General features: G+C 56.8%; 1 protein-coding gene across 2 annotated transcripts in view; it reads left to right on the forward strand.

The window, feature by feature from the left end:
* RXRA (retinoid X receptor alpha) overlaps positions 1-26,397 on the forward strand; it is an 87,811-nt gene that overhangs the window by 50,584 nt on the left and 10,830 nt on the right. For both annotated transcript variants that reach the window (XM_062641079.1, XM_062641080.1), the window contains exons 2-5: positions 8,366-8,631; positions 12,367-12,517; positions 13,479-13,658; positions 22,869-23,038. In XM_062641079.1, the coding sequence (XP_062497063.1) occupies positions 8,366-8,631; positions 12,367-12,517; positions 13,479-13,658; positions 22,869-23,038 (767 nt within the window). The remainder of the gene's footprint in view (positions 1-8,365; positions 8,632-12,366; positions 12,518-13,478; positions 13,659-22,868; positions 23,039-26,397) is intronic.

Raw genomic sequence — 26,397 nt, forward strand, 5'->3', positions numbered from 1 at the left:
GCCCCATCTCCTGTCCATGTCCCAGCCCAGTGTGCAGGGAGCAGTGTGTGATCCGGGTTCACTGCTGGGCTCATTGCATGCCACGAGCTCAGCGCATCACTGCGGGAACCTCGACCTGAGAGGAGACCTCTTTCTGTTAGGGCGAGCCTGATGCTTTTGGGTTTCCCTTGTGTCTCGCTGGATCCTGCTTGGTTGTTCATAGCTCAGAGCGTAGCACCCCCTCAAGGGCAATCAGATCACTTCCCATTTGCCCACAAGCCCATAAAACAGCAATTGAATGTAATTAAAAGGCCATAATGAGCTTCAGCAGCCTGCGGGGCCACTGAGCGTGGGCTCTCAGAGAGCTCTTTTCGGGGAGCGGGATGGAGTGAGGAAGGTCAGCGCTGGCCGGGGGTGAGGAGCTCGGAGCAGAGCTCCTGGGACAGGATAGGCAGGCACGAGGAAGCACCCAGGTACCACCTCCACCACGTGCCCATGTGGGTGATGCCCATTGGGAAAGGCTGGAGGGACCCCAGGGTGCAGCCCTTCACCTTTGCAGAACAGAGGGAGCATGTTCCCCTCTGTTGGCATCTTTTGTTGCAGTTCTGGCTTCACTGATGCTCTTCAGCACCAGGGAGGTACAAGTTCTCTCTGGCCGCGGCCTGGTTTGCTCCTGGCTGTGACTGGGGAGGGTTTGTCGCAGGGGGCATAGACAGGGATGAGGTCTGAGCCCCCCAAACCTTCCTTTTGGGGTGCGTGGGGACAACCCAAAAGGAGACAGGAGAAGGGGGGAAGGTTTTTGGCTCAAAGAGGGGAGATTGAGATAAAAGGAAGAAATTGTTTATGATGAGGGTGCTGAGGCGCTGGCACAGGGTGCCCAGAGAAGCTGTGGCTGCCCCATCCCTGGCAGTGCTCAAGGCCAGGTTGGACACAGGGGCTTGGAGCAAGCTGCTCCAGTGGAAGGGGTCCCTGCCCGTGGCAGGGTTGGAGCTGGAGGAGCTTTAAGGTCCCTTCAACCCAAACGAGGCCGGGGTTCCATGGTCCCCAAGACAGCTGGGGCTGGGCTGGGGGCAGTGGCTGCTGGGAGGGGGCACAGGGAGCTCGGGGCTGCAGTGTCCGGAGCTGAGAGCAGCCGCGCGGAGCCCGGCACACACTGCCCCCATTATTGCCTGATGCTGCCGCGGTTCCCAGCCAGTAAATTAGGGGCAGTGGCTGCGCCGCTGACAGCAGAACAGAGCACATTGTGAGAGCAGGGACAGCGCCGGCCCTTGAGGGATGAAATCCGAGCCTGTAATTTCTCAGGACTGTTGTGACATCTTTGCACAAGCGTGTGATTGAGTCACATTTGCTTTATCAGCAGAATCCTTGTTTGCTGGGTGCGCCCTCCCCCTCCGCTGCCCGGAGCCCAGCCTTTCCCTGCTCTCCAGGGCTCCTCACACTTTCCATGTCACCCTCGTGCTCACGCTTCCTGCCTTTCCCTTCGCCACCGCAGCTCCTGCCAGGGGGGCTCGGGGCTGCCCCGGCTGCGGGGGAGAGGCAAAGGGAACGGGGGTGTGGGTCCCCTCATGGATGGGGAGGTGGCTGGCGATGGGTGCGTGCAGGGAGGAAGCCGCAGGGATGGAGGAAGGCGGTCGGGAGCGTTTCCTCCAGTGACATGGCGGCTTCTGGAAAATTCCTCTTCTGAGTCCTTCCCCCTCGGAGATGGGAACAGTCCCCAGAGGCTTCGGGCTCTGCCCCCGGCTGCAGCAGTGAGCTGTGCGGGCACAGGGCTCCTGGCAGGCTGCATGGGGGTTTAAAGGCAAAAAAGGATGAAATGAGCCCCTGTGCTGGAGCTGGGCATGCTCCAGAGTGGGGTCTGTGCCCCTCCTGCACCCTCGTGGCCGCAGTGGGGCTGCTCCCCCATCCATGCTAGCTTGGTGGGGGTCATCAGACCTCTGGGCACCCAGGCTCCACTGCGAGGTTTGGGGCGAGGGGCAGCAGCCTGTTGATGGCCTTCAAGGGGCCAGGCAGCAGCCCCAGAGGGATGCTGCTGCATCTCCTCCAGCCGAGGGAAGCCCCTGGACCAGGAGCCTGGGCTGGAGGCCCTGGGATGCGCTGTGCCCCTCGCTGGGTTTGGGGCGGCCGTGCCAAGGGTTCCACTGGGGGGAAGCTGGGGCAAGGAGCCGAGTGGCTTTGAGGTTTTGGCTTGGTCAGAGTGAAACCTGCAGGGAGGAGGAACCCCCGGCGCCGGGAGCCACCAAACCCCAGTTCCCACCATCGGTGCGGGGCTGGAGTGCCGCGGTGCCGCCGGCGCTGCCCGGGAGCGTGCTGAGCACAGTGAGGAACCCCCAGACCTGGTTCCTGAAGAGAGGCTGCACGTGGTGGCTTCTGAGTGCCTGCAAAAGGCACAGTACTGGGGGTGTCCCCTGTGCGGACCTCGAGGGGCTCAGAGGGACGTCCTCGGGTTTGTCTCTGCAGTGACTCCAAGGATGTAAAAAGAGACACAAGTCAAGTTACGCTGGGGTGAAATCGTGGTTACTCAGGACCAACACGCTTGGTGGTCCAGTGCTCCTGCACCCTCTTGCCTATAGGTGTGGCAGCAATGCTCAGAGGGGTGTGTGGATGTATGGATAACATAGAGCTGCATCTTCTGACATCTTCTATGGCATCTTGGGGTGCCCATTCCCAGTGATGGAGCACCTGGTGGCTTAATGGGCTCAGTTGCCGCTCCTTGGTGGGCATAGTACTGTAAATGCAGTTTGATGTGCTGGAAGCACAGGGTGATGTTGTTTCTTGTCTGGTTTCTGGGGTAACAGCCAGGCTGCACCGTGAGGGTCGTCTCCCCATGTTGGGCACTGTCAGGTCCACGGCAGCAGCCAGCATTGGCAGGGGTAGAGTCAGTTCTTGCTCCATCTTTGCTTCAGTTCTCAGCTGTGCTGGTGTAAATTGAGAGCAAACTTACTCAAGATTGTAGGCCAGGGGCTATTTAAATCCATCTGCTGAAAACATACTCTGTGTTCTTTTAGGTTTTGATCAGGGACAAAAGCGAGGACCTGACCTCTTGTGGTCACTGTATTACCCTGGCTATTTTCACATGAAACCTATGGGCAAACCCTTGTGTCCTGCCCTGGTTTGGTGCCTGCCTGTGGCTCTCAGCGTCCCACTTTGCGTGCAGGCTGTTGACCACTGGTGCCTGGGTTTGCTGTGCTGCCCACACAGGGACAGTGAGAGGAGGGGAGGAATCCTCCATCACGTCAGGATCCTTGGATGGATGCACAGGAAGAGATTTCTGCACCACTTTTGAGGAATGGGAGCAAATGGACAGTGTGGTTTTGATTGCCAGGTTTGTTCTGGGGTGCACCACCCGCAGGGGCACCGATGGAGCAGCTCTCGGTGCTCTCAGTGCTCTCAGCTCTGAGCGTGCAGCTTCTCCACGCAGATTCCCGTGCATTTGGGTGTCAGTTTTGAACGTGGTCAGCACCAAAGTGACACTTGGCAGTGCAGGAGGAGGAGAAGGACGTTGCCAAAAGCCTGATCTCAGCTGCTGGTGCCGGTTCCAGCCCTGCAGCGCTGCACAGTCCGAGCACGAGGCTGCTGAAGGAAGGGAGCGGCCACCCAAATTTAGCATTTCCTGCTGTTTAATACTCAGAATTGATCTGCTTTCTGATTAGGGAGGAAGAGGTGCTGGGGGGGAAGCGGAAACAGGGGTGAGAGAGCAGCTTTCCAAAGCCTCGCTGGTGTTGGGCCCTACACCCCCTGTAGCCATGGGGTCCCTGCAGCCACAGGGTCCCTGCAGCCCCTCTGGTCCCACTCGGACGGGCTGTGGGGTTGTGTCTGGGTCCGTGACCCTCCTCGCCTGCAGAGGAGCGCGGCTCCTGCAGTCTGTGTGCCCGGAGATGTGTTTTGTTGATGTTCCCCTCTCCCAGGAGCTGCCCAGCAAACTCCTGGCTGTGTGAGGAAAGGTTTTCCAGCAGAGCGAGGTCACTGGAGCTTTACTGGCAAAGCCTCTTACACGTAAATGAAGATTATGCTGGGGAGAGCTTATGCTGGTACAGTTTATTCTGGTACAAATGAGCTATCCTGGGAAAAAAGCACCTCTGCGCTGTTGTTTGTTTCTGCCCCGGGACATTTTGTGGTCTAGAAATGGTAAATCACAGCCCGTGATAATGCTGCCGTGTCAGCTTTAAGGTTCCCATCCTGTGATTCTGTGATCCAGACGTGGGTGTCTGCTGGTCCAAACTGGAGCTTTCTGCCCCAGGAATGCCAAGGGGATGGAAAAGAGCAATGAAGCTGCTCAGGGCCATTGGGTGCTTGTCTGCACTGGCTGAGTGGCAGCCGGATGAGGATGGGGACTAAAGTTTTATGAAGACATTTTCTTCCCTTACTGAGAATTAATAATAGCACAAGAACTCTGTCTGTCAGGAGGCAGGAGAGGGGGAAAATACGAGTAAGGTTGAGCCAGCAGTTGAGATGCTGCCTGGGTCTTGCAATAGCCGGGATCTATTCCCAGCTTTGGCTCCGATTTCCTGTGTGACCTTGGTGAAGGTCACAGAAGCCTGAGCCCTGCTTGCTCTGTGCCTGTTGACGGGGCTGTTGTGTTGTCAGGGTATTGCTCTCTCTGTACCTCAGTTTCCCCACTGGATGATGGCTCCAAAGGGGAGCTTGCAGAGACAGGGATCTGCAAGGAGGCAGGGCAGCAATGAGCACCATGCCAGAAAAACAGGACTAGGCTCCTTATCTTGAGACCAGATCCAAACCCGGTGGCTCCAGTCTCAGTGCGGTGTATTCAGCTGAGGCGGGTTCCCTGCTGTGGAACACGCTTCATCACTGCACATGGATCATGAGGCCCAGGCCAAAATGCCATGCTCTTTGGGAAAATCCCCCCCCAGATTCTGTGGCTCATGGGTTCGTAGTTTAGAGAAAGGAAAAAGAGCTCCACCGCGAGTTCCTGAGCTGCTGAGGAGCTCTCGTTGCCATCGCCCAACTGCCGTGGGGCATCGCACAAGATATATAGAGGTCGTTGTGTTTAAACAAAGGACACAGAGAAAATAGCTGCAATTTATGGGTGTGACACGAGGGGAAATGCTTGGAGAAGGGTTTTGTTTTTAGAAACAGGCACAGAGTTTATTTTGGTCAGGAGATAGTCACAACCCCCCAACACGGACAGTCTCACACTGCTTGAGCTGCAGACGTGCTCAGCAAAATACCTCCCATCTGCAGCAGTGTGAGTGGTATCCATCAGTTTGGGGGTTGTTTGTTTCTATGGGGTTATTCGATCAATTGAGGCTTCTTTCCTTTTGTAATTCATCGTTTTCTAGTGCTTCTTAGCATTCAAGGTCCTCAGGGATGCTTGTGATGAGTGAGGAGTGTGGGCTTGGCTGGCCAGGTTGGACAGGGCTTGGAGCAACCTGCTCTAGTGGAAGGTGTCCCTGGCTGTGGCAGGGGGTTGGGACTGGATGAGCTTTAAGGTCCCTTCCAAACTGTTCTATGATTCTCTGATTCTATGGCTGATGTCCAGCTCTGATCCCCATCTCTCCGCCTCAAGTCATTATCTTCCCCAAATGCATCTTCCCACTGGAGCGTTCCAGGCACTGGCAGTGTCTGTGCAGAGTTGCCTCAGGCGGAATCTTGATTTTTCCCCTGGAAAAAAAGACCCAAATCTTTTTCCCTATTTGCAGTTATTTGAAGGTGAACGTTTCCCTTTGCTGCTCGTCACACAGCAGTGGGAATCGCTGTGCAATTTGGGCTGCGGAGGAGGAAGCGTTTGGATGAGGAGTGCAAACATCCCTGTGTCCAAGGGGTTGCTTTGAACCGGGCTTTGCGTCACGGTGCTCTGAAGGAGTTCAGGTCTGGTTCAGGTTTCAGAGCGGTTGGCCAAGGGTTGGGTGAGAACACACCCAGATGTGTCCGTGCCTGCACACGCTTCTCCCCGACGGGCCTGTGCAGCACAGGGTTAGTGCTGCTCTCGCCTCCTTCCCTGGCTCTTGCTGCTGCCTGAGCTATTTGCTCCAGACCAGCCCTACCTCACACCCAGTTCCTCGCTGGGTGCCGGGACTGTGTCTGTGGGAAGTGTAAACAGGATGGGTGAGGGGAGGTACAGAGTGCCTGGGACTGGGAGCTCCCACGGTCCCAAGGGATGAGTGTTGTGGGACCCAGGAGATGGGCATTTTTGGTACCCAGGGGATGGGTGTTTTGGTACCCAGGGATGGGTACGTTGGTAGCCAGGAGATGGGTATTTTGGTAGCCAGGAGATGGGTATTTTGGTAGCCAGGAGATGTGTGTTTTGGTACCAGGAGATGGGTATTTTGGTACCCAGGAGATGGGTGTTTTGCTACCCAGGGATGGGTATTTTGGTACCCAGGAGATGAGTGTTTTGCTACCCAGGGATGGGTATGTTGGTAGCCAGGAGATGGGTATTTTGGTACCCAGGAGATGTGTATTTTGGTACCAGGAGATGGGTATTTTGGTAGCCAGGAGATGGGTGTTTTGGTATCCAGGAGATGGGTGTTTTGCTACCCAGGGATGGGTATGTTGGTAGCCAGGAGATGGGTATTTTGGTACCCAGGAGATGGGTATTTTGGTAGCCAGGAGATGGGTGTTTTGGTAGCCAGGAGATGGGTATTTTGGTACCCAGGAGATGGGTGTTTTGGTACCCGGGGATGGGTGTTTCAGGAGAGGTGCCGGCCCTGCACGTGGCTTTGCTTTCAGATGTGCTTGAGTAGGCACGGGCCGGTCGCCAGTAACCTGCCTGTGACCTCTCCTGCCTTATTCAGGATCTTTTAAAGGAAGGACTGTGCTTTGCTGCCTTCCCTTTGCCGGCAGGTCAAGTGCCTGTTTCCCCTGGCCAGGGGATCCAATGTGTCCTTGGAAGGTGTCCATCCATCCATCCATCTATCCATCCATCCCCTTGGCTAGTGAGAGTTTCTGGGGGTCCTTCAGAGAAGTGCTGGCAGGGACCCCATTCCCACAGGCCACATCCCAGCTGGCTGGAGCACGTTGTAGCACCCATCCCGGCCATTTAAAGGCACCCAAAGCAGAGAGCCAGGGAGCCCAATCCCGCTGTGCTAAACCCCAGGAGCAGATCCCAAAGCCTTGAGGAATATCCCAGGTCACTGCTGTGCCACTGCACGTCAGTCAGCTGCGGGTGGTGTGGTGGCAGGCGGTTGTTTTATATCGACATCCTGCGGGAGCCGAGGTGAGGCCAATCCCCAGGGATGGGGATGTTCACCTCTGCCATGGAGACACATGCCAAGGCCCATGGTGCTGGCTCACTGCGATGCTGGGATGGCTTTGGAGAAGCTGGCCCTATGGCTTTGGAGAGGAGCATCACTGCTGTGCTGGACCTTTGCTTTCTCGTGATGGGGTTTCCTGCTGGGATCAGTGATCTCTGGGCAGATTGCTGGGGCTGGGCTTGCTAATTTGGAGCTAATTGCTCCAAAATCCTGGGAATGGAGCTGGCCCCGTGCAGGTGACTGCAGGCACCGCTTCCCAAGCTTCAGTCAACTTCGGCGGCTGGAGCCAAAAGCCGTGGCTCCGGGACCCCATGAGCAGCGCCTGGGCAAGCGGCTGTGCCGGTGCCTCCCGCTCCCTGGGCCCCCCTTTGCTGGTGTGAGCCGGGGCAGTGCCGGGGGTGCTGGGGTGAGCAGGGCGATGCCGCGGGGCCCCCGGCGCCTTCCGGCAGCTCCGCTCGCAGCCAGCCCCTTCCTCGCTGCGGATTGTTTTGCAAGCGGCGTGACAGGATGGGGAGGAAATGTGCCAGGAGCGGCTCCGCGGCTCCTCTCGGGAGAGCTGGAGGCTATTTTTAACCCCCCCTTCCCGCCCTCCTCCTCCCGCTCCCCCGGGACGCGGGGCCACAGGGGCAGGCGCAGCCCCGCGCTGCTGCCTGCAGGGAAGCTCCGTGCGGCGCACGCAGGATTCCCCCCGCACGCTCCTGCCCTGGGTGCACAAACACCCTGTCCCTGGCAGACCGCCCTCCCCACCGCTGCCGCGTGCGGGTGCTGCCGCCTGTGCAGCCCCGCCGTGCTGCTGGGATAGATCCGGGTTATCCTGCAGCATGGGGAGCACTGGTGGGTTGACCCCCGGCACCGGCCGCAGCAGGGGTGCTGCCTTCGTGCCAGGGTTTAAAGCTGGGTACAGCGGGTGATGAGTAGGATGGAGACAGGCGTCCTGATAGGTCTCGGGGTGGAGGTGCCCTCAGCGCCTGCCCTCGTGCCTGTGAGGGTCCTCCAGCGGAAGGTGGTTGTGAAAGATGCACTGGGAATTTCGAGGGCAGGTTCAGAGCAGCCCCATGGCAGGGCAGGGAGCGGGGGACTCTGCTCAGGGCTTGCTGCAGCGATGCAGTCAGACTGGGGACTGTCCTGTCCTGGGTGGGAGACTCAACCCCGCTTCTCTCTTTCCTCTCTTACAGATTTCTCCAACCAAGTCAATTCCACATCCCTGAACTCTCCCACAAGCCGGGGGCCCATGGCCACCCCATCCCTGCACCCGTCCATCGGGCCAGGCATTGGCTCCTCGCTGGGCTCCCCGGGCCAGCTCCACTCACCCATCAGCACCCTGAGCTCACCCATCAATGGCATGGGACCTCCGTTCTCCGTCATCAGCTCCCCCATGGGCCCGCACTCGATGTCCGTCCCGTCCACCCCCAGCCTGGGATTCGGCACCAGCAGCCCGCAGGTAAGGGGCGGTGGTGGGAATGTTGCAGCTGCCTGTTTAGCCGGGGAGAAGCCATGTCTATGGGGTTCCTGATCCAGAACGGGCTCTGCCCTCCCTGCTGCAAGCCCCGGCTAGCAGGATGCTGCAGTGGCCTGGGTGGGCTACAAGGGACCAACACAGCCGGTGTATGGCCGTACATCACCTCCCATCGCTTGTACCCTCCAGTCCTGCCCTGTTTGTCCCCAGGCTGGGGGTGACAGGGGAGCAGTGACTGCCTCTGGGAACCCTGAAGCTCTGGATGGACCCGGAGCCACCCCAATGCTTCTCACTGCCCTGTCCCTCCCTTGGGAAGCCCACAGTCCCCATGGTGCACACTGAGGGGCTCTCCTCGAGGGCAAGGGATGATGTTCACTGGCTGGAGATGAGGTAAAACCCCTCCAAGCCTGGAGCGATAAGCTCTGTTTAAAAATAGCATGATAGGGCTGGCCCCTGCCACCTGCTGCTGGTGCCGTGGTGTTCAGTGAAAGGGCAGATTAAGGAATTGGCCTCCACCTGCCCCTGGATGCGGGTTAGTCATTCCCGGCCCCAGCAGGCACCTGCCGGCACCTTTATTTTTAACTACGGGATTCATTCCCAGAGATAACGGGTCTGCTGGTCCCCATCCCAAGGCAGGAGGTGCATGGGGTGGATGTGCCGCCTGCGTCCCTTGGCCAGGGGAAGGGGAACTGAAACAGCTCCTGGGAATGGGCGGCTGGAGCAAAATTAGCACCGAGAGCACCAAAACGGTGGGGAAGGAGTGGGAAGGGGGATGTGAAGCAACACAGGGATGAGCCGTAAGCTGGGGTGGAAATGGGGAAGGGGTGATGCACCCCCTGCATCAATTGTAGTGGCTGTAGGGAGCGGCGAGCTGGGGGAACTGAAAAAGCAGGGCAGAAAAGGGGAATTGAGAATGTGGTGCTGGGGGTGAGCTGGCACCACGGCGGCTCCATCAGCGCCGGGCAGGAGCCTTCGTTCAGGGCTTGTCTTAAGTGGTTTTCCTGGAGGTGACAGCGAAGAGGTCTCCAGCCTAGTGGTTCCCACCATCTGTTCCCTGTCTGGGCACATTAGGTCCCTGTCCCATCCCTGCAGCAGGCAGAGGCACCTACCTGGGAGGATGAGGCTGGTGCAGGCAGGCAGTGGGGCTGATGCTCAGGGGGGACCGCAGCCCCCCCACCACTGCCGCGGTGTAATGAGGCGAGAGGCCCCCATGGCTGCACGGGGATGGCACTGATGGAAGGTGCTTTGAATCAGATGGCAGATGCCACTTGCCATCAGGCCATGCCTCATCACCTCCGGAGAGCCAGCGGAGCAGAAGGGCACAGGGCGTGCAAGGGGTGGTGGTCCCCCCACCCCTGCTCCTGCAGCAGCTGGGGTGGACAGGGGTGTGGAATGCTGGGTGTTATCCCTGTCCCATGTGGCTCCTCCAGGGTGAGCAGCCAGCAGCCCTGGGTACCAGTGTCCAGAGGATGCTCAAACCGCTCCCGGTGCCCTCCCACTGCACTGTGCAACTTCCCAGGTTTCCAAATGCAGCCCCAGTATCAGGGCGTGAGGCAGGGGTCCTGCCATGGGATCCCAGCACGCAGGGATGCTGGGACGCAGCTGGGGTAAGGCGTCTGGGGCAGGAGCTGGTGAAAGCAGGGGCAGTTTGCAGTGGAGAGCAAGGTCTCAGCCGCGCTGTGGGGCTGGACCCAGCACTTTACTGGGATTTAACACATTTTGAAACCCTCTTGTCTACAAATTCTGGAAAAACGGGAAAAATCAGGATTTTCCGCAGGGGCTGGGGGGAGGGCCCTGCCCACGCGCTCGCAGCCGCCCCAGGCATCGCTGGCAGCAGCTCGGGTGAGCGGGAGCAGATCAGGATTAGGCTTTTCCAGAGCCGCGCTGCCTTTGCTCAGGGCTTTGTGAGGGTGCCCGGGGCACCGGGGAGCGGGTGCGGAGCAGAGCCGGCAGGGACAGCCTGGGTCTGCGGTGCGGGGAGGTGCGGAGGGGAGGGAGAGGCGGCGGGGGCTCCGCTCCGAGCCGGGCCGGGGAGGCAGCGCGGGCGCCGGGCGCGGTGGGAACCCCCGGCCCGTGGTGCCCGGCCGGCGCGGGCAGAGGAACCCGTGATTTCCTGCAGCCCAGCCCGGGCTGACTCAGCTCCAGCCCCGGCTCCTGCTGGGTGTGGGGCTGAGGAGGGTGGGTGACACCCCCCCCCCCCTTGCCCCGTTGTGGTTTTGCACACTGTGCCCCCCAGGTGCTCTTGGGGCTGCCGTGGTTGGCTCCGTGAGCTCTGTGGTGAGGAAAGGTTTATTATCATCAGCATGGAATCACAGGAGCACGGAATGGTTTGGGTTGGAAGGGACCTTAGAGCTCACCCAGCTCCAACCCCTGCCACGGGCAGGGACCCCTTCCACTGGAGCAGCTTGCTCCAAGCCCCTGTGTCCAGCCTGGCCTTGAACACTGCCAGGGATGGGGCAGCCACGGCTGCTCTGTGCCAGTGTCCCACCACCCTCATAGTAAAGAAATTCAGGCAATGACGAAATGGCTCCAGAAGTGCCCTGGGAGGAATTCCCGGAGCTGGAGGGATGTGGTACAGCAGAGCCAGCAGCTTGCAGGGTAGCTCAGAGAGAGGCTTCGTGCCTGGGGACCCACAGACCCCAACGAGTGCTCCTGCCTGGGGCCCACTCATCCCTCCCCTGCCTGGTCTATCACAGGGTAACCAAGCAGCAGCTAAACCCTAGGAGCCTGGGTGGCACCGGGTCCCACTGCCTTTGGTTCCTCCGCTGGCACAGGCAGGCAGGAGGGGGAGGCAGATCCGTCGCGTTTCTCCGGGGTGGGTTTTCCTTGCTCTGTTCCGTGGTTATTAGTCATCCTCCTGCTAAGCCCTCCCCACCAGCCTGGAGCCTTCACAGCCAGAGCAGCGGCTGTGTGGCTCTAATTGACGGATCACGAGCCCTGGGATTTCCCTGCATTAACGTGTGACAAGTGCAGTTGCTGAGTGTGTCTGTGAGGGTGGAGAAGCACAACAAACCAAGGCACAAATCCTGCGTATCCAACCTGGATTTAGCAGCTGGCAGGGATGGAGGCTGTGTGCCTGGGAGGGCAGCCGCAGCCTCCCGCCTGTGCTGCGTCCAGAGCTGCCTGAGCCCGGCTCCCCCCAGCCCGCTGTCCCTGTGTCTGGCCCACATCTGAGTTTCTCTCGGTACATGGAGAGGGGGGAAAACTGCACAGGGCAATGTGGGAATCAGCCCAGGCATCCGCTGCTCAGTCCCAGCACCATGGGGCCATGGCAGCACTCAGCTTCCAGCCGGTTCCCTGCTTTCTTCACCAGCCACTGGAGACCGAGCTCACTGGGGAGGGAAGGGGAGGTGTGCAGTGAGGCTGCTGCAAGGCTGGAGGTTGCAGGGGAGCGTCCCACCCAAGGCAGCTCTGGAAAGCCAGGCCCTGTTGCATCTGGGATCTATTTATTTGCTGTGAAGGTTTCCTTTGGAGGGATAATGCAAAAAGGATATCTATAAATCGCAGAGCTAAAGCGCGCGTGTCCTGGCCTTCATCATCCATGCAAGTGCTTGCTCCCAGCCAGCAGCTCTCCCACAAACCATCACTGCAAATCATGTCCCCACTGGAAGCGTGTCCCCTGCCCCTGTCTGAGCATACAGCCAGCCCAGCTGTGGGGCTGCCCAGCCCCACATCCGTGTCCCCAGCTCCCCACTGAGCACTGTGATTCTGCCTTGACAGCTCAACTCGCCCATGAACTCCGTCAGCAGCACAGAAGACATTAAGCCCCCCCTGGGGCTCAACGGAGTCCTCAAAGTGCCAGCACATCCCTCAGGAACGATGGCCTCCTTCACCAAGCACATATGTGCCATCTGCGGGGACAGATCTTCAGGTGAGGCCAGTGCCTGCCCGGGGTGGTCACAGCGGTGTGCGGGTGCCCTGGGGAGCCTGGCGAGGGCTTGCACAGCTCCCTGCACACAGGCCATCGGGAGAGGAGCTGCCCGTGCCCCCATAGGGGCCAGGAGAGCCCGAGGGGTCTCTGCTGAGGGTGTTACACCCTCATCCCCAAGCAGCACAGCCCTTGTCTGAAGACAAGGCAGCAGTGAGCGTCCCTCTCTGTACCCATCCTTTGATCCGCAGTGGTACTGTCACATCGCGCCAGATAGAGAGATGTGCTTCACATGGAGTGTCTGCACTCCAGGGAGATAAAGATGTGCTAATTCCCTTTATTCTCATGCTGTTTCAAAAGCTTTCTGCTCCAGAAGTGCTCTGGTTGCCTTGTTTGTGAGGCCCTTAGGGACACCTCCCGCCCCTGTCTGGCTCTGAGGCTTCAAGCGGAGGGTGGTTCTGTGCTGCAGAGTGGGCTGGGGCATGTGTCTGGTGTGGGGAGTCCATGTGGGTCACAGGGGATCGGGGGGGGGGTTGTCCCCCAGTTTCACTGCATGCTCACCCCTGATGTATGGCTAAGAAATGACAAGGGCTTTCCCTGGGTATAAGGCTGGTGGTAGCCCGTGGAGGGCATCCTGGTTTATGGAAGTCACTGCTTTTTAATTCACAGCTCCAAGAAACCCCTGCTTCCCGCAGACATGGCCCTGGGAATTGCTGATGGTCTTTGTGGCCAGGGGGAGCAAAGGGGGGACACTCAGTGAGTCACAGAATCATCGAATACCATGTTGGAAGGGACCTCAAGGGTTCTGGTCCATCCTTTCTAGGCAAAGCATCACCTAGACTGGATGTCCCAGCATCTTGTCCGCCACCTCCCTGTGGAGATTATTGCAATGGTTGCTTGTTCCCATGGTGAACAAAGATCCTCTTGTGTCTTGAGTCCCCCTAACCCGATTCTCCCCCCACAGGAAAGCATTACGGGGTTTACAGCTGCGAGGGCTGCAAAGGCTTCTTCAAGCGCACGGTGCGGAAGGACCTGACCTACACGTGCCGCGACAACAAGGACTGCCTGATCGACAAGCGCCAGCGCAACCGCTGCCAGTACTGCCGCTACCAGAAGTGTCTTGCCATGGGCATGAAGCGAGAAGGTGAGGCAGGGGGAGCCTGCCCTGGGCTCCCAGGGGTGCTGCGGGTACCTTTCCTTCGCCAGGGTGCTCCTGTGGGCAGCATCACGTGCACCGGAGCTGGCGTGAGCCTTGCGGAGGGCTGCTTGGGCCGGGGTTTGCATTTTGCCTTTGCGCCACAGCCGAGGTCTCTTCTGGGCTCCAAACCAGTGCCAAGCCCCAGGATGGTCCCCAGCTGGGCACTGGCGAGACAAAGACCAGGTTTAACTCATGGGTTACTGAGCACCATCCTCCTCCTCAGGGTCTGCTGCGTGGGCACCCACACTGAGCACTGGCTGCTCCGCCTCAGCCCTGTTCCCATCAGCACCAATGCTGCTGTTGTTTTCTCATTGGGAAGAAGAAGGAAATTCAGTCTCACAAAAGATCTCTCTCCCCCCACTGGAATTTAAATGCAGGCTCTCAAGCTCCCTGGCAGTGCCTCTTTCAAATGCTCTTTTTAAATGCTGACTGCATCTGTTTTAAGCTGCTGGCAGAGCAGGCTTTTACCAGACGTGACGTGAGAATTGACCCCGTGGTGCTGCTCAGTTCTCTGCTGCCTTCTCCCCTTACATCTCCAGAGCCACACTTGCCTCCCTGACTGGCGATAAACCCGTCCCTCTGCCCAGTCACCCTGGTTGCAGCATCGCTCCAGCCGGCTCTCTTTGAAGAGCACTTAGTCCTGTCTGGAGCATTAATTAAGCAGGGCAGTGCTGGAGCTGCAGCTGAGTGCTGCGCAGCCCGGCCGCGCTGGGGTCACCTAAGGACCCACCGTGAGCAGAGTCTTCAGCTGTCAAAGCCGTCTGGGCTCGAGGTGCGGGGGGATTGCATCGCTTTGGAGTTGGGGCACCCAGGGCTCCTCCGTGGCCCTGCAGAGCTTAACCCTTTGGTGCTCGGGAGTGGAGCTTCCTGGAGCTCCAGACCTCTGGTCTGAGGTGGAGACATTCAGGAAATGCCTCTGAAGATGAGGGGCAGTGCAGGAATAATCCTCCGTGTGCAGGAGGTGGCACTGCCCTGGCTGCTCCGCAGATGGGCAGAGCATGGAGCACGCAGGATCCCATGGGATGTGTGCATCAGGAGGAGGAAAGGCTGATCTCCAGCCATGGGAGACTCAGGTAGCTAAAATGAAGCTAAGAAGTCTCCTGTGGTTTGGAGAGTGGAGCATTGTGGAGCATCCCATTGCCCTGGCATTGCATCCGGAGCCTTGCACTGGAAGCTGGAGACCTGCTTTCCTTTCAGACCCCTAGAATGCCTCAGCCAGCATCCATAGGGAAGAGACTCCAGAGCTAGTTGGGAAGGGAACCCTGCAGTAGTGAGAAGGGAACACCATCAGTAACGCTTTAACCCTGCAGCCTGCACTGACACTGGTGATCGGGTCCTGCTTCATGCCTGCTGCAGGTGGTGATTGCATGGGCAGCACCACTGATGTTACAGGTCCATTAATTAATTCCTCCATGGTGGTGGAATTCCCCAGGGAGTGCATACAGCGTGAGGACTCGATTAATTCATCTTGATTAACGTTATCACAATGAATACCAAATGAATTCATAACCATCAGGCAATTATTTAGAAGTGTGACAGATGGGATCCTCCGGACTCGGGCAGTGCTGGCGGATCTGACACTGGCACTGCTGGGGCCAGCTCAGGGAAGGGCAGGAAGCCAGGGCATCGGCAGTGAGCAGATGTTTGGGGTATGATCCCTGTGTAGGGAAGGCTGGAATGACTCTCCCAGTCCTCAGAGAAACCTTTTGCTTGTTATAAACTGAAAAACTTGGGGCAGGTTTGGGGATGTCCCAGTGTTATCCCAGATCTGACAGTGAGAAGCTGGATCTCGCTGAGCTTTGGGTTTGGGCAGCTCTTGAGTTTTACACATGACAGCCACGTGATTTGCCAAACCCAGAACATCCTTCCCATTGCATCCATCCTTTGGCAGGCAGGAGCCTTGTCCTTGCACCAGTCCCGCTGCCTCCCCATCACCTCAGTTTGAACAGTTTTGGGCTAAATCCTGTATTGCTAATTCCTTTTGCCTGTATGCTCACAACATAGCTGGCTTCTTATCCTCTAGTGTAATCTTGTTGCATCTTTTAAGTAACAGAACCAGGATAATAGGCCTCATTTCCCCCAAAATTATCTTTCTCTGGAGACCTAATTTATTGCTGTATAAAAGCACAGAAGATTTCTGCTGGGGAAGCATCTCTCTTGTAGCCCAAAGGTATTTGTGTGTCATGGAAGTACAGTAAAACCCTCTAAACCAAGGACTGTAGCTCTGATGAGAGAATAGCTGCTAAAGGCACCCTGCCTGGTGGTGAGCGGACCTGCAGAGTGATGCTGGGAGGATGAGGGCTGAGGGGTGCATACGCAAAACCTGTGCCAGAGGGGTGAAAGCAAAGGGCTTCTTGCATAGCCAAGAGGTTGATTTAAAGAAAGGAAGGAAGGATGGATGGAGGAGGGGTTGGTTCAGGGCTGTGAGGCTCAGCTTGAGGGGGTGAAAGTCTGCGGGAGCAGAAGGTTCCTTCTGCTGTGTACACCTCTTCTTGCTGCTCCCCATTCAGAGCATCTAAGATAGATCCTGGCACTGTGGTCACGGTGAATGAGCCTTCTGGACTCTGAGGGTTTGCAGCGGTAATAAACAAGCAACTGGGAACTTTTTCCTCTATGAATTACTGCCAGCTGTGTGAGGCTTTGGGGTTTGTTCTCTGTCTCCCACTAAATACCAGATAGCCAACAAAATTAAGATTACCATCAGGGATCTTGACTAAAGCAGGGATTATTACTGTGGGGGTGGCCATTTGAATCCAGAAGCATAACTCTGCTTGATCTGTTCCTCGTTGAGGTCTAAGGTGTCTGTGTATCAGCAGCATTGTAATTTGAAGGGAAAATGTGGACTCTGCCTTGGAGTTAGGGAGGCAGAGGTCTTGTGAAGAGGTGGGAGTGAGCACTGAGGGTCTGGGGATGAAGGCACTTGCATGCAGTGCCATTGGCGGGGGTTACTTCAGGGGTGAAGGGAGTCACTGGGGACTCCCCACCCCACAGGCTCGTGCTGCAGTGCATCACTGTCGTGTGATGAAGTCCTGGCCCCTCTGCTGCTGGCAGCGCCGCGGGATTGGGATCGGGATCGGGATTGCGCTGAGCAGGAAATACCAGTGAGGAGCCTTTCCCATGCTCCCGCCAGCCGCCCTTGGACTGCTTGCAGGGAGCGGAGTTGGGAACCAGCCCTGCTCCATCTCCTGCCTCTCCCTGCCCCGGTGCTGCCTCCGGACGTGAGCAGCTCGGCTTGGAGCCCGTCTGCAGGCCAGGCCATCCTGCCCTGGTGCTGCGGCTCGGGCTGAGTAACTCGCACCCAGCATCATTCCTAAATCCAGGCACAGATACTGTAATGGTGGGCTGGCTACAGCGCGGCTGCAGCTTGCCTCCGTCAGCTGCTGTGACATGATCCAGAGCTGTGCTCTGAGGATCCAGGACATCTGTCCGGTTGCTTGCCTGATCTCTCAAGACCTCATTAAACTTCACAGCCTGCGCTAATTCTTCCCCTGTGTTTGTGGGTTGGTTTTCCCCCTCTTGTCAGGCTGAGGGATTTAACCTAGAAGGGGATTGACTTGCAGCATCACAGGGAGTGACTCCAGGCTGCGGCTCGGAGCTGCTCTAATACATCACCAAGTCCAGAGGGTCCAAAGGTTCCCCCTGGTTTAACCTGGAGTGACTTGAGCTCAGCTCCTGCACCAGCACAGCAGCCCCTGAGCTGTTCCTGATCCCCTGCCCTGGCTGGGCATCCCCCTGCACCCCGGCCCTGGAGCCATCCCGGCCCCCACCACATCTCTGGGGACCAACAGGAGAGCAGCCTGGGGAGAAAGGGCAGGAATTCAGGTCTCCAGCCCTCTGTCCGAGTGAATGTAAAAGCAGGCAAGTGGCTGTGCCCTGGTGAAGGGGCAGAGGTCAGGAACACAGCTATTTTTAGTAATAATTTCGGAATGGAAAATGTCTTTCAGCTTAATGAGCTTGTTTCTTATATCCTTTTAAAGTGCTGTCTTTAAACCAGCTGGTTAAATGATGCTGGGCTTGTTCTTTGTTTTTAAGGATACTCTTGGGTTGAGGGAAGGGTTTGGTTTGTGGTTTTCTCTCGTTGTTTTAGCAATGCTGCTGTTTGCTTCAGCTTCGCAGGGTCTGGCTTGGAGAGTGGAGTGAGCATTTAATTGAAAATGTTGGAGAAAACACCACTGGTTTCTTGTGTCTCAGCTTTTGAGGTTGTTTGTAGCAGCAGAAAGAGGAAACGCTGGATTGGTTTCCTTGGCTGGATAGCATTTCCAACATGAGCAGGTACCTTGGGCATAAGCGCTTCAAGATGCTGGTGATGCCCAGCAAAGATGTAGCTTCATAAAAGGCAGCAGAGCCAAATAAATCCTACCAGTAGTGAAACAGAAATCCCCAAAACTCTCCAGCCAGCACCCACCTGCAGGCTCAGGAAAGACTGAGCAGGTTTGGGGCTTGGAGACCACCAGAACCCTAGTGATGCTGCGGCATGTGCCCAAAATGCATCCAGTTGGAGTGGTCTGGAAAGCATCGTTATCCCTGTTTGCTCTGGGGACTCTACATTTGCTGGGAAATGGCAAGGAGCAAAAGGGATGAAGGCCGGAGATGATCAGAGTGTGCTAAGAAGAATGGGAGAACCAAGGCCAGAAAGTGCATCTTCTGTTCATCCCCAAGGACCGGGCTGAGCATTGGTGCTGGGCTCCCCTTGCCCAGGGGCTCCAGATGCTGGGCCTGTCCCCCAGAGAAAACCCCATTCAGTCCAATTTTGGTGGGAGTGAATTATCCTTCTCCATGGAAAGAAGCAAGCCCCAAGCCAGTCATCACGCTATTGTTCCTGGATGGATGGATGGATTTTCATCTCGGAAACAAACACATGTCTGTATTAATAGTAAGTGGTAATGAGGAGCCGTCAGTGCCTCCATGTCTCCCAGCAAACAAACAAGCCTGGGATGCTGCTACCCACGGAGGGTCGTGGTGAAAATCCTGTCCCTTTGGGCCTCTTTCTGCTCTTCTTAACATTCCTCTGGCCCAAAAGCCGGTGCTGAGCATGGCCGGGCAGTGGCCGGTGTGGGGAACCCGCTGCCAGTGCCCATGTGGCATCTGTGACCGCGTGTTAAAGACAGCAAGCACTTGACAGGGTTTAACACCTGATTAGTGGGCAGGTGGCAGAATCGGGTTTCTCTGCAGGAGCCCAGGCCTAGGAAAGAACTTTTGCTGTAGGACTGGGATTATGGGAGCTCACAGCACAGGGACTCAGCAATGTTCATCACAGTGCTCGTGATGCAGTGGCACGAGCTGGGGATGCTGCGGTGGTTTCTCAGCATCTCCAAGCCCTCTCCAGAGCCTCAGGAGCAGCTTGGTCTTCTCCAGCAGCTGAAACATTCATTACTTGAGTCCACCACTGGCACTGGTTGGTTTGGTCACCTTGTTTAGCAAAGGCAAGGAGCCCAGTGTGGATGGGCACACCAGCAGAGGATGGGTCTGGCCTTTTGCACATCAGCCCTTGGAACGTGGGCAGCTGGGGCTCATCTGCAGTCCATGGGATGAGGTGATTTGGTTCTTAAAGAGAGAAGTGGTCGTGACACATGGGGCTTCGTCTCTTGCTGTGCCATGGCCTGGGGAAGTGCAGATGGGCTGGGAAGCTGGAGATGAAAAATGACAGCGACCAGCCTGAGGCAAGCACAGGCCAAATCAAGCAGAATGACACTTCATCAGGTGCCATGGAAAACAGGCTTCTGTCCTTGGCTCGGCTGAGGCATAGCTGGAGGAGGTGGGGCTGCCTCGTGAAGCTCTTGGACTACAAAAGCTTTTTTTCTCCTCAAGTGGATTGCGAGGTCTGGATGCTTGCCTTGCGTTAAAATGAGACCAGAAACCCTTGCAGCCACATGAATCTCCTTGAAAACAATTAAAAGCATTGGCACAGCCACGAGCACAGGAGAGCACGGGGAAGCTCATCCCTGAAAGCACAGAGTGAGGAAGAAGGACCAACAGCCTGGGGTGGCTTTGCCCCTCAGGAGGGTATTTTTGGGTTGCAGCAAGCCACGGGCCTGGCTCACCTCCGGCACTGAAGGTGAACAGACACACATCCAATGCTGTGCCACTTTCCTGACCAGAAAAAGTCTTGGAACAGCATCGTCCTAAGAGTGGATCTTGTCTGACTCCTGCAGCCCGAGCAGCGAGGTGGCAGGACAAGGACACAGGCTCCCTTCCGTGGCTTCCTGCCTCCAGCCCGCACAAGCCCTGTGGTTTGTCCCTGCAAGCCCATCTGCTGAGGCAGTAACTGAGTGTGATGGGACACAGGAGGGTCACGCCGGTCCTGCAGGGCTCTTGCCAGCCCGTCCCTCCTGTTGTGTGGCACCGGGGATGGGTTCTCCAGCCCTTTACCTCGTTATCACCATCCTACTGCTGTGAGAGCAAGAGAGCCCCATGAGGTTTGGAAGGGTCCTCGTAGGTCACGCTGTCAGGTGCCTTGTTATCACAGGCACGGAAGTAAATCCTCTTCCCGAGATCCTCTTGAACATCCTCTGGATGTCTCCGTGCCCACCGAGCCAAGCACAAGGGCACAGTCACAGCGGGATGTGGATGAGGAGCAAGAGATGGGAGCTGGCAGCACTGCCATGCTGTGCCCTGTCCTTGCTAACCCTCGAGGGATCCACATGAGACAGGAGGGTGAAGCACCCTGTATAATATACAGAGAATATACAGTGATTGTGCCACAAGGGAGAATTGGGGTTGGAGGAGCCAATCACAGCTGGAGTATTCTCTTCAGCCTGGGAGTTTACAGCTTCCATGAATGGAAGAGAAAGATCCAGCAGAAGCACCAAGAACCAAGTGAGATAATGATCATTGTTTCTAAACTTTACTGTGTTACAGGGATGGAGCACCATCCATCCCGGCGCACAGGACCCCTGGGAAGCCGAGAAGAACCAGGTATTCCCATTTCAGTATTACCAGACGAGCTGCTGTGCAGCTGCCACGTTTGTAGTTCTCTTTTTCTAAAGATAGATAAAATAACTGAAGCACAAACCAGCTCCCAAACCAAAGCCACGGGAAAAATGTATTTGTCATCTCCACCACAGTTTATTTAACCAGTCCCCGGTGGGAGCGGGGAGCGGACTCCAGGGATAAGGTTTGAGGTGTTTGTGGTGAGGGCTCTCCTCACTGCTGATGTTCCTTCACACAGACATCCCCTACGGCATGATTGAAAGAAAAATAAAGCTGATTTGCTTTGCATACCTACTCCTTTCCTTCCCCCTGCCCTCCTGCTGTTTTTCTCTCCATGTCCGGAGCCACAGTCCCCATTCTCTTCTGAAATGGTGATGTGTCCCTCAGCATCTCCACTAAGGAGCACCAGCTCAGGGCCTCAGCAGGGAAATACTGATTGCAATAAATTGCAGACATCTACCACTGGCTATGACTGCAAATCCCTGTGGCTTTTGGGATGTGTTGAGCTTTGTCACCCATGGGCCAATCTGAAATGAGGGGTTAGAGACACGAGATCTGAAATGAATTCAACCTCTGGATGCTGCAGAGGGACTTTGGGATTGCCACACCTGGAGGGATGAGGTGACTGGAAGGTGACCATCAGAGGGGAGTTCATGTGTGCACCGGCGACTGCACCCCAAGGCTGGGCACAGAGCTGCTGCAGGAGCAAACCTGTTGCTCACATGAAGTGAAGCTGTTCCCTCTTCATCCTTGAGCTGCCTGAAGGGAGAGAAAATCACATCTATGACTGGTTCGGTGCCTAGATGAGCCGCTGCCTCATGGGCATCCCTGAAAGCCCCATCCAGCAAGGATGTCCTGCATCGCATCCACACATCCCGGTGTCCAGCTCAGTCACTGGCAACTGAGCATGGGGATGTGTCTTTTGGACCAACACCACTTCCCAGTGGAGTGGTCCCAGCGGTGGAGGAGGTTGATCTCACATGCTGCACTTTTATCCTTGAGCCCTGTTGTGGCTGTGATCAGGTCTTTGGCATTTAAGTCATTTTACAAAAGCGCATTTGTTGAGAGTCTGCATTCCTCTCAGGCTTTTCTGTTATTTAGTGGGTGTTTTATCTCTTCTACTGTGCCCAGAGGAGCTTTGGTGCATCTGTGCTGTTGAAGAAGGGTTGGCATTAAGCAAGAATCTCTAGCCTTTTGATGACTGAGAAAGCGGGGGGGCGGGAGGGGGTGTGTGTTAGAAATTTAAGCAGGATTTTATGTTGGCCTCAAACAGTGAAGAGCAGGATCCAGCCAGATGGAGAAAAGCCACAACAGGAACCCAAGCTCACCTGGCTGGGGTAGACCAAGCAGGGACATTCCTGCCTGGAAGAGTGTGTGATTTGGGGCATGGGGCACGATGATTGAGGAGGAGATAGTTACCGATGGAACTGTTTGCATGAAGCTACTTCCCAGGTTTAGGGAAGCGTGTGCTGGCTTCAAAGGGACACCATTAACGAGAATTTTATTAGCATCTAATAAGTGTTTTTCATCTCTGCACTGCTCAGACATTTACTCACCACCATGTGACGTGCTCCTGGCTGGATTATTCCTACCACACAGGATTTGGGACAGGTGACTCCTGTCTGGTTCGAGTTGCCCAGAGGCAGGATGGTGGTTTGCATGGAGCTCCTGCCGCAATCCCTGCTCCGGCTCCTGTCCCACGGTACCACTGTCCTGCCGGTGGCACCCCTGCTGTTAACATCACTGCTGGACCAGGGAACTAGATGCATGACATGCCCTCCATGGAAATTCAGCACTGACAAGCTCAGAAGGTGGCTGAACTGACTTAGCTTTAAACTGACCCATTTCTCTTTTCTTTAGGATTCCCTTATGATATCACCTCACCCATCCATTTCCCTCTCCCGCGGTGACTTGCTTTGCTTTTCATCATTTGTCTTCAACCTTTTTGCTTCCAGGACCTCTCCCTCTACACAATGGGAAGTTTCCAGGTCTGAGCAGGAGCCTCCCTTTCCCGCACGCCCCTTCGGACTATCCAAGTCCGAGACCCACTGACCACGCTGGTGGGAAGGTCGGGGGGTGTCTGTGCGATCCCGCAGGTCTGAGGATGCTTTGGGTTTCATGGGGAAGTAACTCCTGCAGCTCCATGGAGCGCCATTGCCCAGCTCAGCCCTGGCACCGTGGCCGGGAGCCCTGCACTGACCCTGTCCCTTCTCTGTCCCCTTCCAGCTGTCCAGGAGGAGCGGCAGCGGGGCAAGGACCGCAATGAGAACGAGGTGGAGTCGACAAGCAGCGCCAACGAGGACATGCCCGTGGAGAAGATCTTGGAGGCTGAGCTGGCAGTGGAGCCAAAGACAGAGACGTACATCGAAGCTAACATGGGCTTGACGCCGAGCTCGGTGAGGCACCGCTCCCCTTGGCCCCAAGGGAGGGAAGGGGTGGCCTGTGGGGCAGCAGGGTGAATGGCACGAGTACAGCAGCCTAGGTGAAAGCAAAGCCCCTGCCCCTGCACAGGCCCCAGCAATGGGACTTTCCTTCTCAAGAGAAGATTCTATATTAATCAAGAGCCCCATGTGCTATAGGGCAGGGAGACCCTTGGTGCTCAGGGAGCTCAGAGTCCAGTCAAGCCAACAAGCAGACCTGAGTGGCTGAAGTGCAGGGAGATAAGAGCTGTGAAAGCCGGCTGTGACTTCTCAGATGCAGAATTACAGAGCTGCAGGACTCCGAGAAGGGAAAAGCTGCAGGAGGTGGTTGAGGAGTTTGCTTTCAAGTGGTCCCCTTTAGAAGCTTGCACTATAACTGGGCCTGCTTGAAGCATCCGGGCTTTAACAGGGCTTTGTGCAAACAGGAGAGAAATGGGAAAAGAGTGAGCAGCTGCGATGAGGGAAATTCACCTGCTCCCTTTCCTAAGAGATTCCCATACCTGCAGGTTAAAGCCTGCCTGTGAAAAGCCTCCCTGCAAAGCAGCTGCCTCCAGATGTGAAAGCCAGCCTATCGCAGCCCTGTTTCTAGGATAAAGCCTATGCAAAGCCCTTGTAAGGAGCCCTGTCACAGAGAAGGTACTCGCTGCCCAGGCTGGTGCAGCCCTTGGGGAGCACAGGTAGAGCTGGGCTCTGTGAGCTAACCCCGAGCAGGGTCACGCACTGAAATACCCCTCTGCAGTTCCTACAGCTCTGCTTGGTGTCTCTGGGGTTGGGATGATGAAATGCAGCTATTTCCAGCAAGTCTAGCAAGCAGTCTGCAGTATTTGCTGCTACAATAATACTTTATCTCTATATGAGGCTTGGAGGATTGAGCCAGGAATACCTTCTCTGGCAGGGATTGACAGCAGATCCCAGCGTGTGGGAGTCCAAGCCTTGACTGCCTCAATGGGATGCTCTTTTTGGCTTTTACCTGCAAGGATACTCTGTGGCTGGCTTGCTGGGTGAGGGCTTTCAGTGCATAAGGCTTCCTGCTATGGATGGAGATGATGTTCAGAAGCAGATCCAGGGCCATGGTACTCACCTGCATTTGGGAGCGATGCCCTGCAGCCGAGGGTCCCATCACCATGGAGCTGCAAAGGGGCTTTTGAAGGGGGCAGCTCCACTGTGGTTAGCGAGGGGCTCTGATGCCATCAGGATTGAAAAGACTCGAGGAGAGCTGCAGCCAGCGTTGTGCTGCCTTGAACACAAACCCCAGAGAGCGAGCTGAAATAAATGGCTTCATCTGGCACTGCGTCTCCTCAGCCTCTTGTAGCAAATTGAAAGCTGGTTCCTGCATAATTCAACACGCATTACTGTGAACAAGGATGTGTGCTGCATCTAAATAGGAGCGGGAGGCTGGCTGAAATGCCCTGTTGTTGTCAGGCAGCCTCTGTCGATGAGGTGACATGTGTAGCAGGTTCAGCAGATGTATGAGGTCAGCAGCTCGCAGTGACGAGGCCACTGCATGAGGTGAAAGAAGACAGAGGAGCTGCCTGCTCCCAGCCCTCCCCTGGGAGCCCCTGCGAGGGAAAGGCAGCCGGACAGACAGGGGCAAACCTGGAGCCGTTTCCTGTGAGCCGGGAGCGCTGGGTCCTTTTATGTGTGCCCCTGCACCTCGGTCCGTCTGCACTGAGGCTGCCGGAGCTGCAGAGCTCCAGCGCTTGCGGGGATGTTCCCACCGGGCTGTGCCCAGGAGGTGCTGCCGGAGCTCTCATCTCCTCTCACGGATGCTCTTGTGTCACTTTGTCACCTCCTGGTGCCCTGCCTGCTCCCAGAGCAGAGATCCCAGCACTGGGCCCTCTGCTTGGCCAGGCTGGTGCTGGCACCAGCTCCTTCCACCCCAGTGTGGGGCTTCAGCACAGAGCTCAGGGCTGGTCAGAGTGGGGGCCAGGGGCTCTGCAGCCCAGGAGCTGATCCAGCAGCCCAGATATCCAAGCACACTGCTGATGAAGGCTGCTGCTCTGAGGCTGAGCGTGGGACTGGGGAGGGGGACCTCTATCCCAACACCATGATTGGCAGCAGGGAGGATGGGGTACATTCATAGTTTGAATAGATGAAGTTTTGGGAATGGGGAGTGCAGTGGGTTGTGATCCTTGTGAGTGGCACAGACAGGGCAGGACACTGAGCCAGGCAGAAAGGAGCTAAGACAGATCTGGTGGTGCAAATTGCTCTTTCTGCCTCAGGTGGTGGGAGGGTACCCGGTGTTTTGGTGACCATCAGTCACTGAAACACTCACTCCAAGTAGCTGCACCTGTGAACCCCTGATAAAAGCTCTTCAGCTGCTGCAAAGAGCTGATGATGGTTGGGCTGCTGGCCCTGGTGAAGGGGTGGACCCTCAGGTAGGGTCCTGTGAGCCATGGATGAGCAGGGCTGCAGGATTCCTCCACCCTGTGTGACCCCCGTCCCTGGAGAGCCGGTCTCACCCTCAGCAGGTACCTGTCCTGGGCAGCACAGGGGGGGTGAGGATGGGTTCCCCCTGTTCCCGCATTAAGCACCACCTCTGATGGGCTCCTGCCGCCGAAAGGCAAAGCCTGTAACTGAGAGCTCTTATCCCCATTAGCTCTTAATTGGCCTTTGAACGTTTGGTTTCAAGTCACCCTTTTCTGGAGGATGTCTCCAAGCTCCGGTTTTCCAGCGGGATCAGGTGCCCGCGTGTCCTTTCATCCGGTCACACTCCGGCTCCGTGCCCTTGCTATTTACTGCAGGAGGGATTCGCTTACGGAGCGCGGGGAGGGTTTCCAGCGCCGCGGTGCCGATCCCTGCGGGAGCCGGGCAGGGCCCTCCCGGCGCTGACACTTTCAGCTGCCTCTCCGCTGCCGTGATTAAGCTCTTCCAGGAAGCCCCGAGGTGGTTCCAGGAGCTGCCAGCCGCGGTGTAATTAAAGGCTGGGCCCCTCGCTGGGGCTTGGCAGGGGCACGGAGGCTGGGTACAGCGTGTGCTGCCCGCAGAGCAGGGATGAGCAGCCTGCCTGCTGCGAGCCCTAGCGACAGGGACGACCTGCGGGAGGCAGCCCCTGATCAAAGCTTTGGCACAAGCATCCCGCTTCCCTGAAATCACCCTTTCATGGGGCCTGCAGGCTCTTGCTGCTCCATAGTCAGGTTCTGCTGGAGCATGGGGTCTCCATAATTCATGTCTCCCTCCCATGGGAGCCAGGACACCGGGTTCTCCACCTGGCTGCTGATTAAGCTTAGATGAATTGAGGTCAGTCATGTTCCTGTAGCCTGGACACGGGCGTCCCTTTCTTCACCCTTCCTGCAGGTGCCTCTGAATGCTTACGTTCCCTGTTTCCAGTGAAA

This window comes from Pezoporus occidentalis, unplaced genomic scaffold, assembly GCF_034315485.1.
Source record: "Pezoporus occidentalis ecotype Australia unplaced genomic scaffold, CSIRO_AGI_Poc_V1 ctg68, whole genome shotgun sequence".
NCBI classification, from domain to species: domain Eukaryota; kingdom Metazoa; phylum Chordata; class Aves; order Psittaciformes; family Psittacidae; genus Pezoporus; species Pezoporus occidentalis.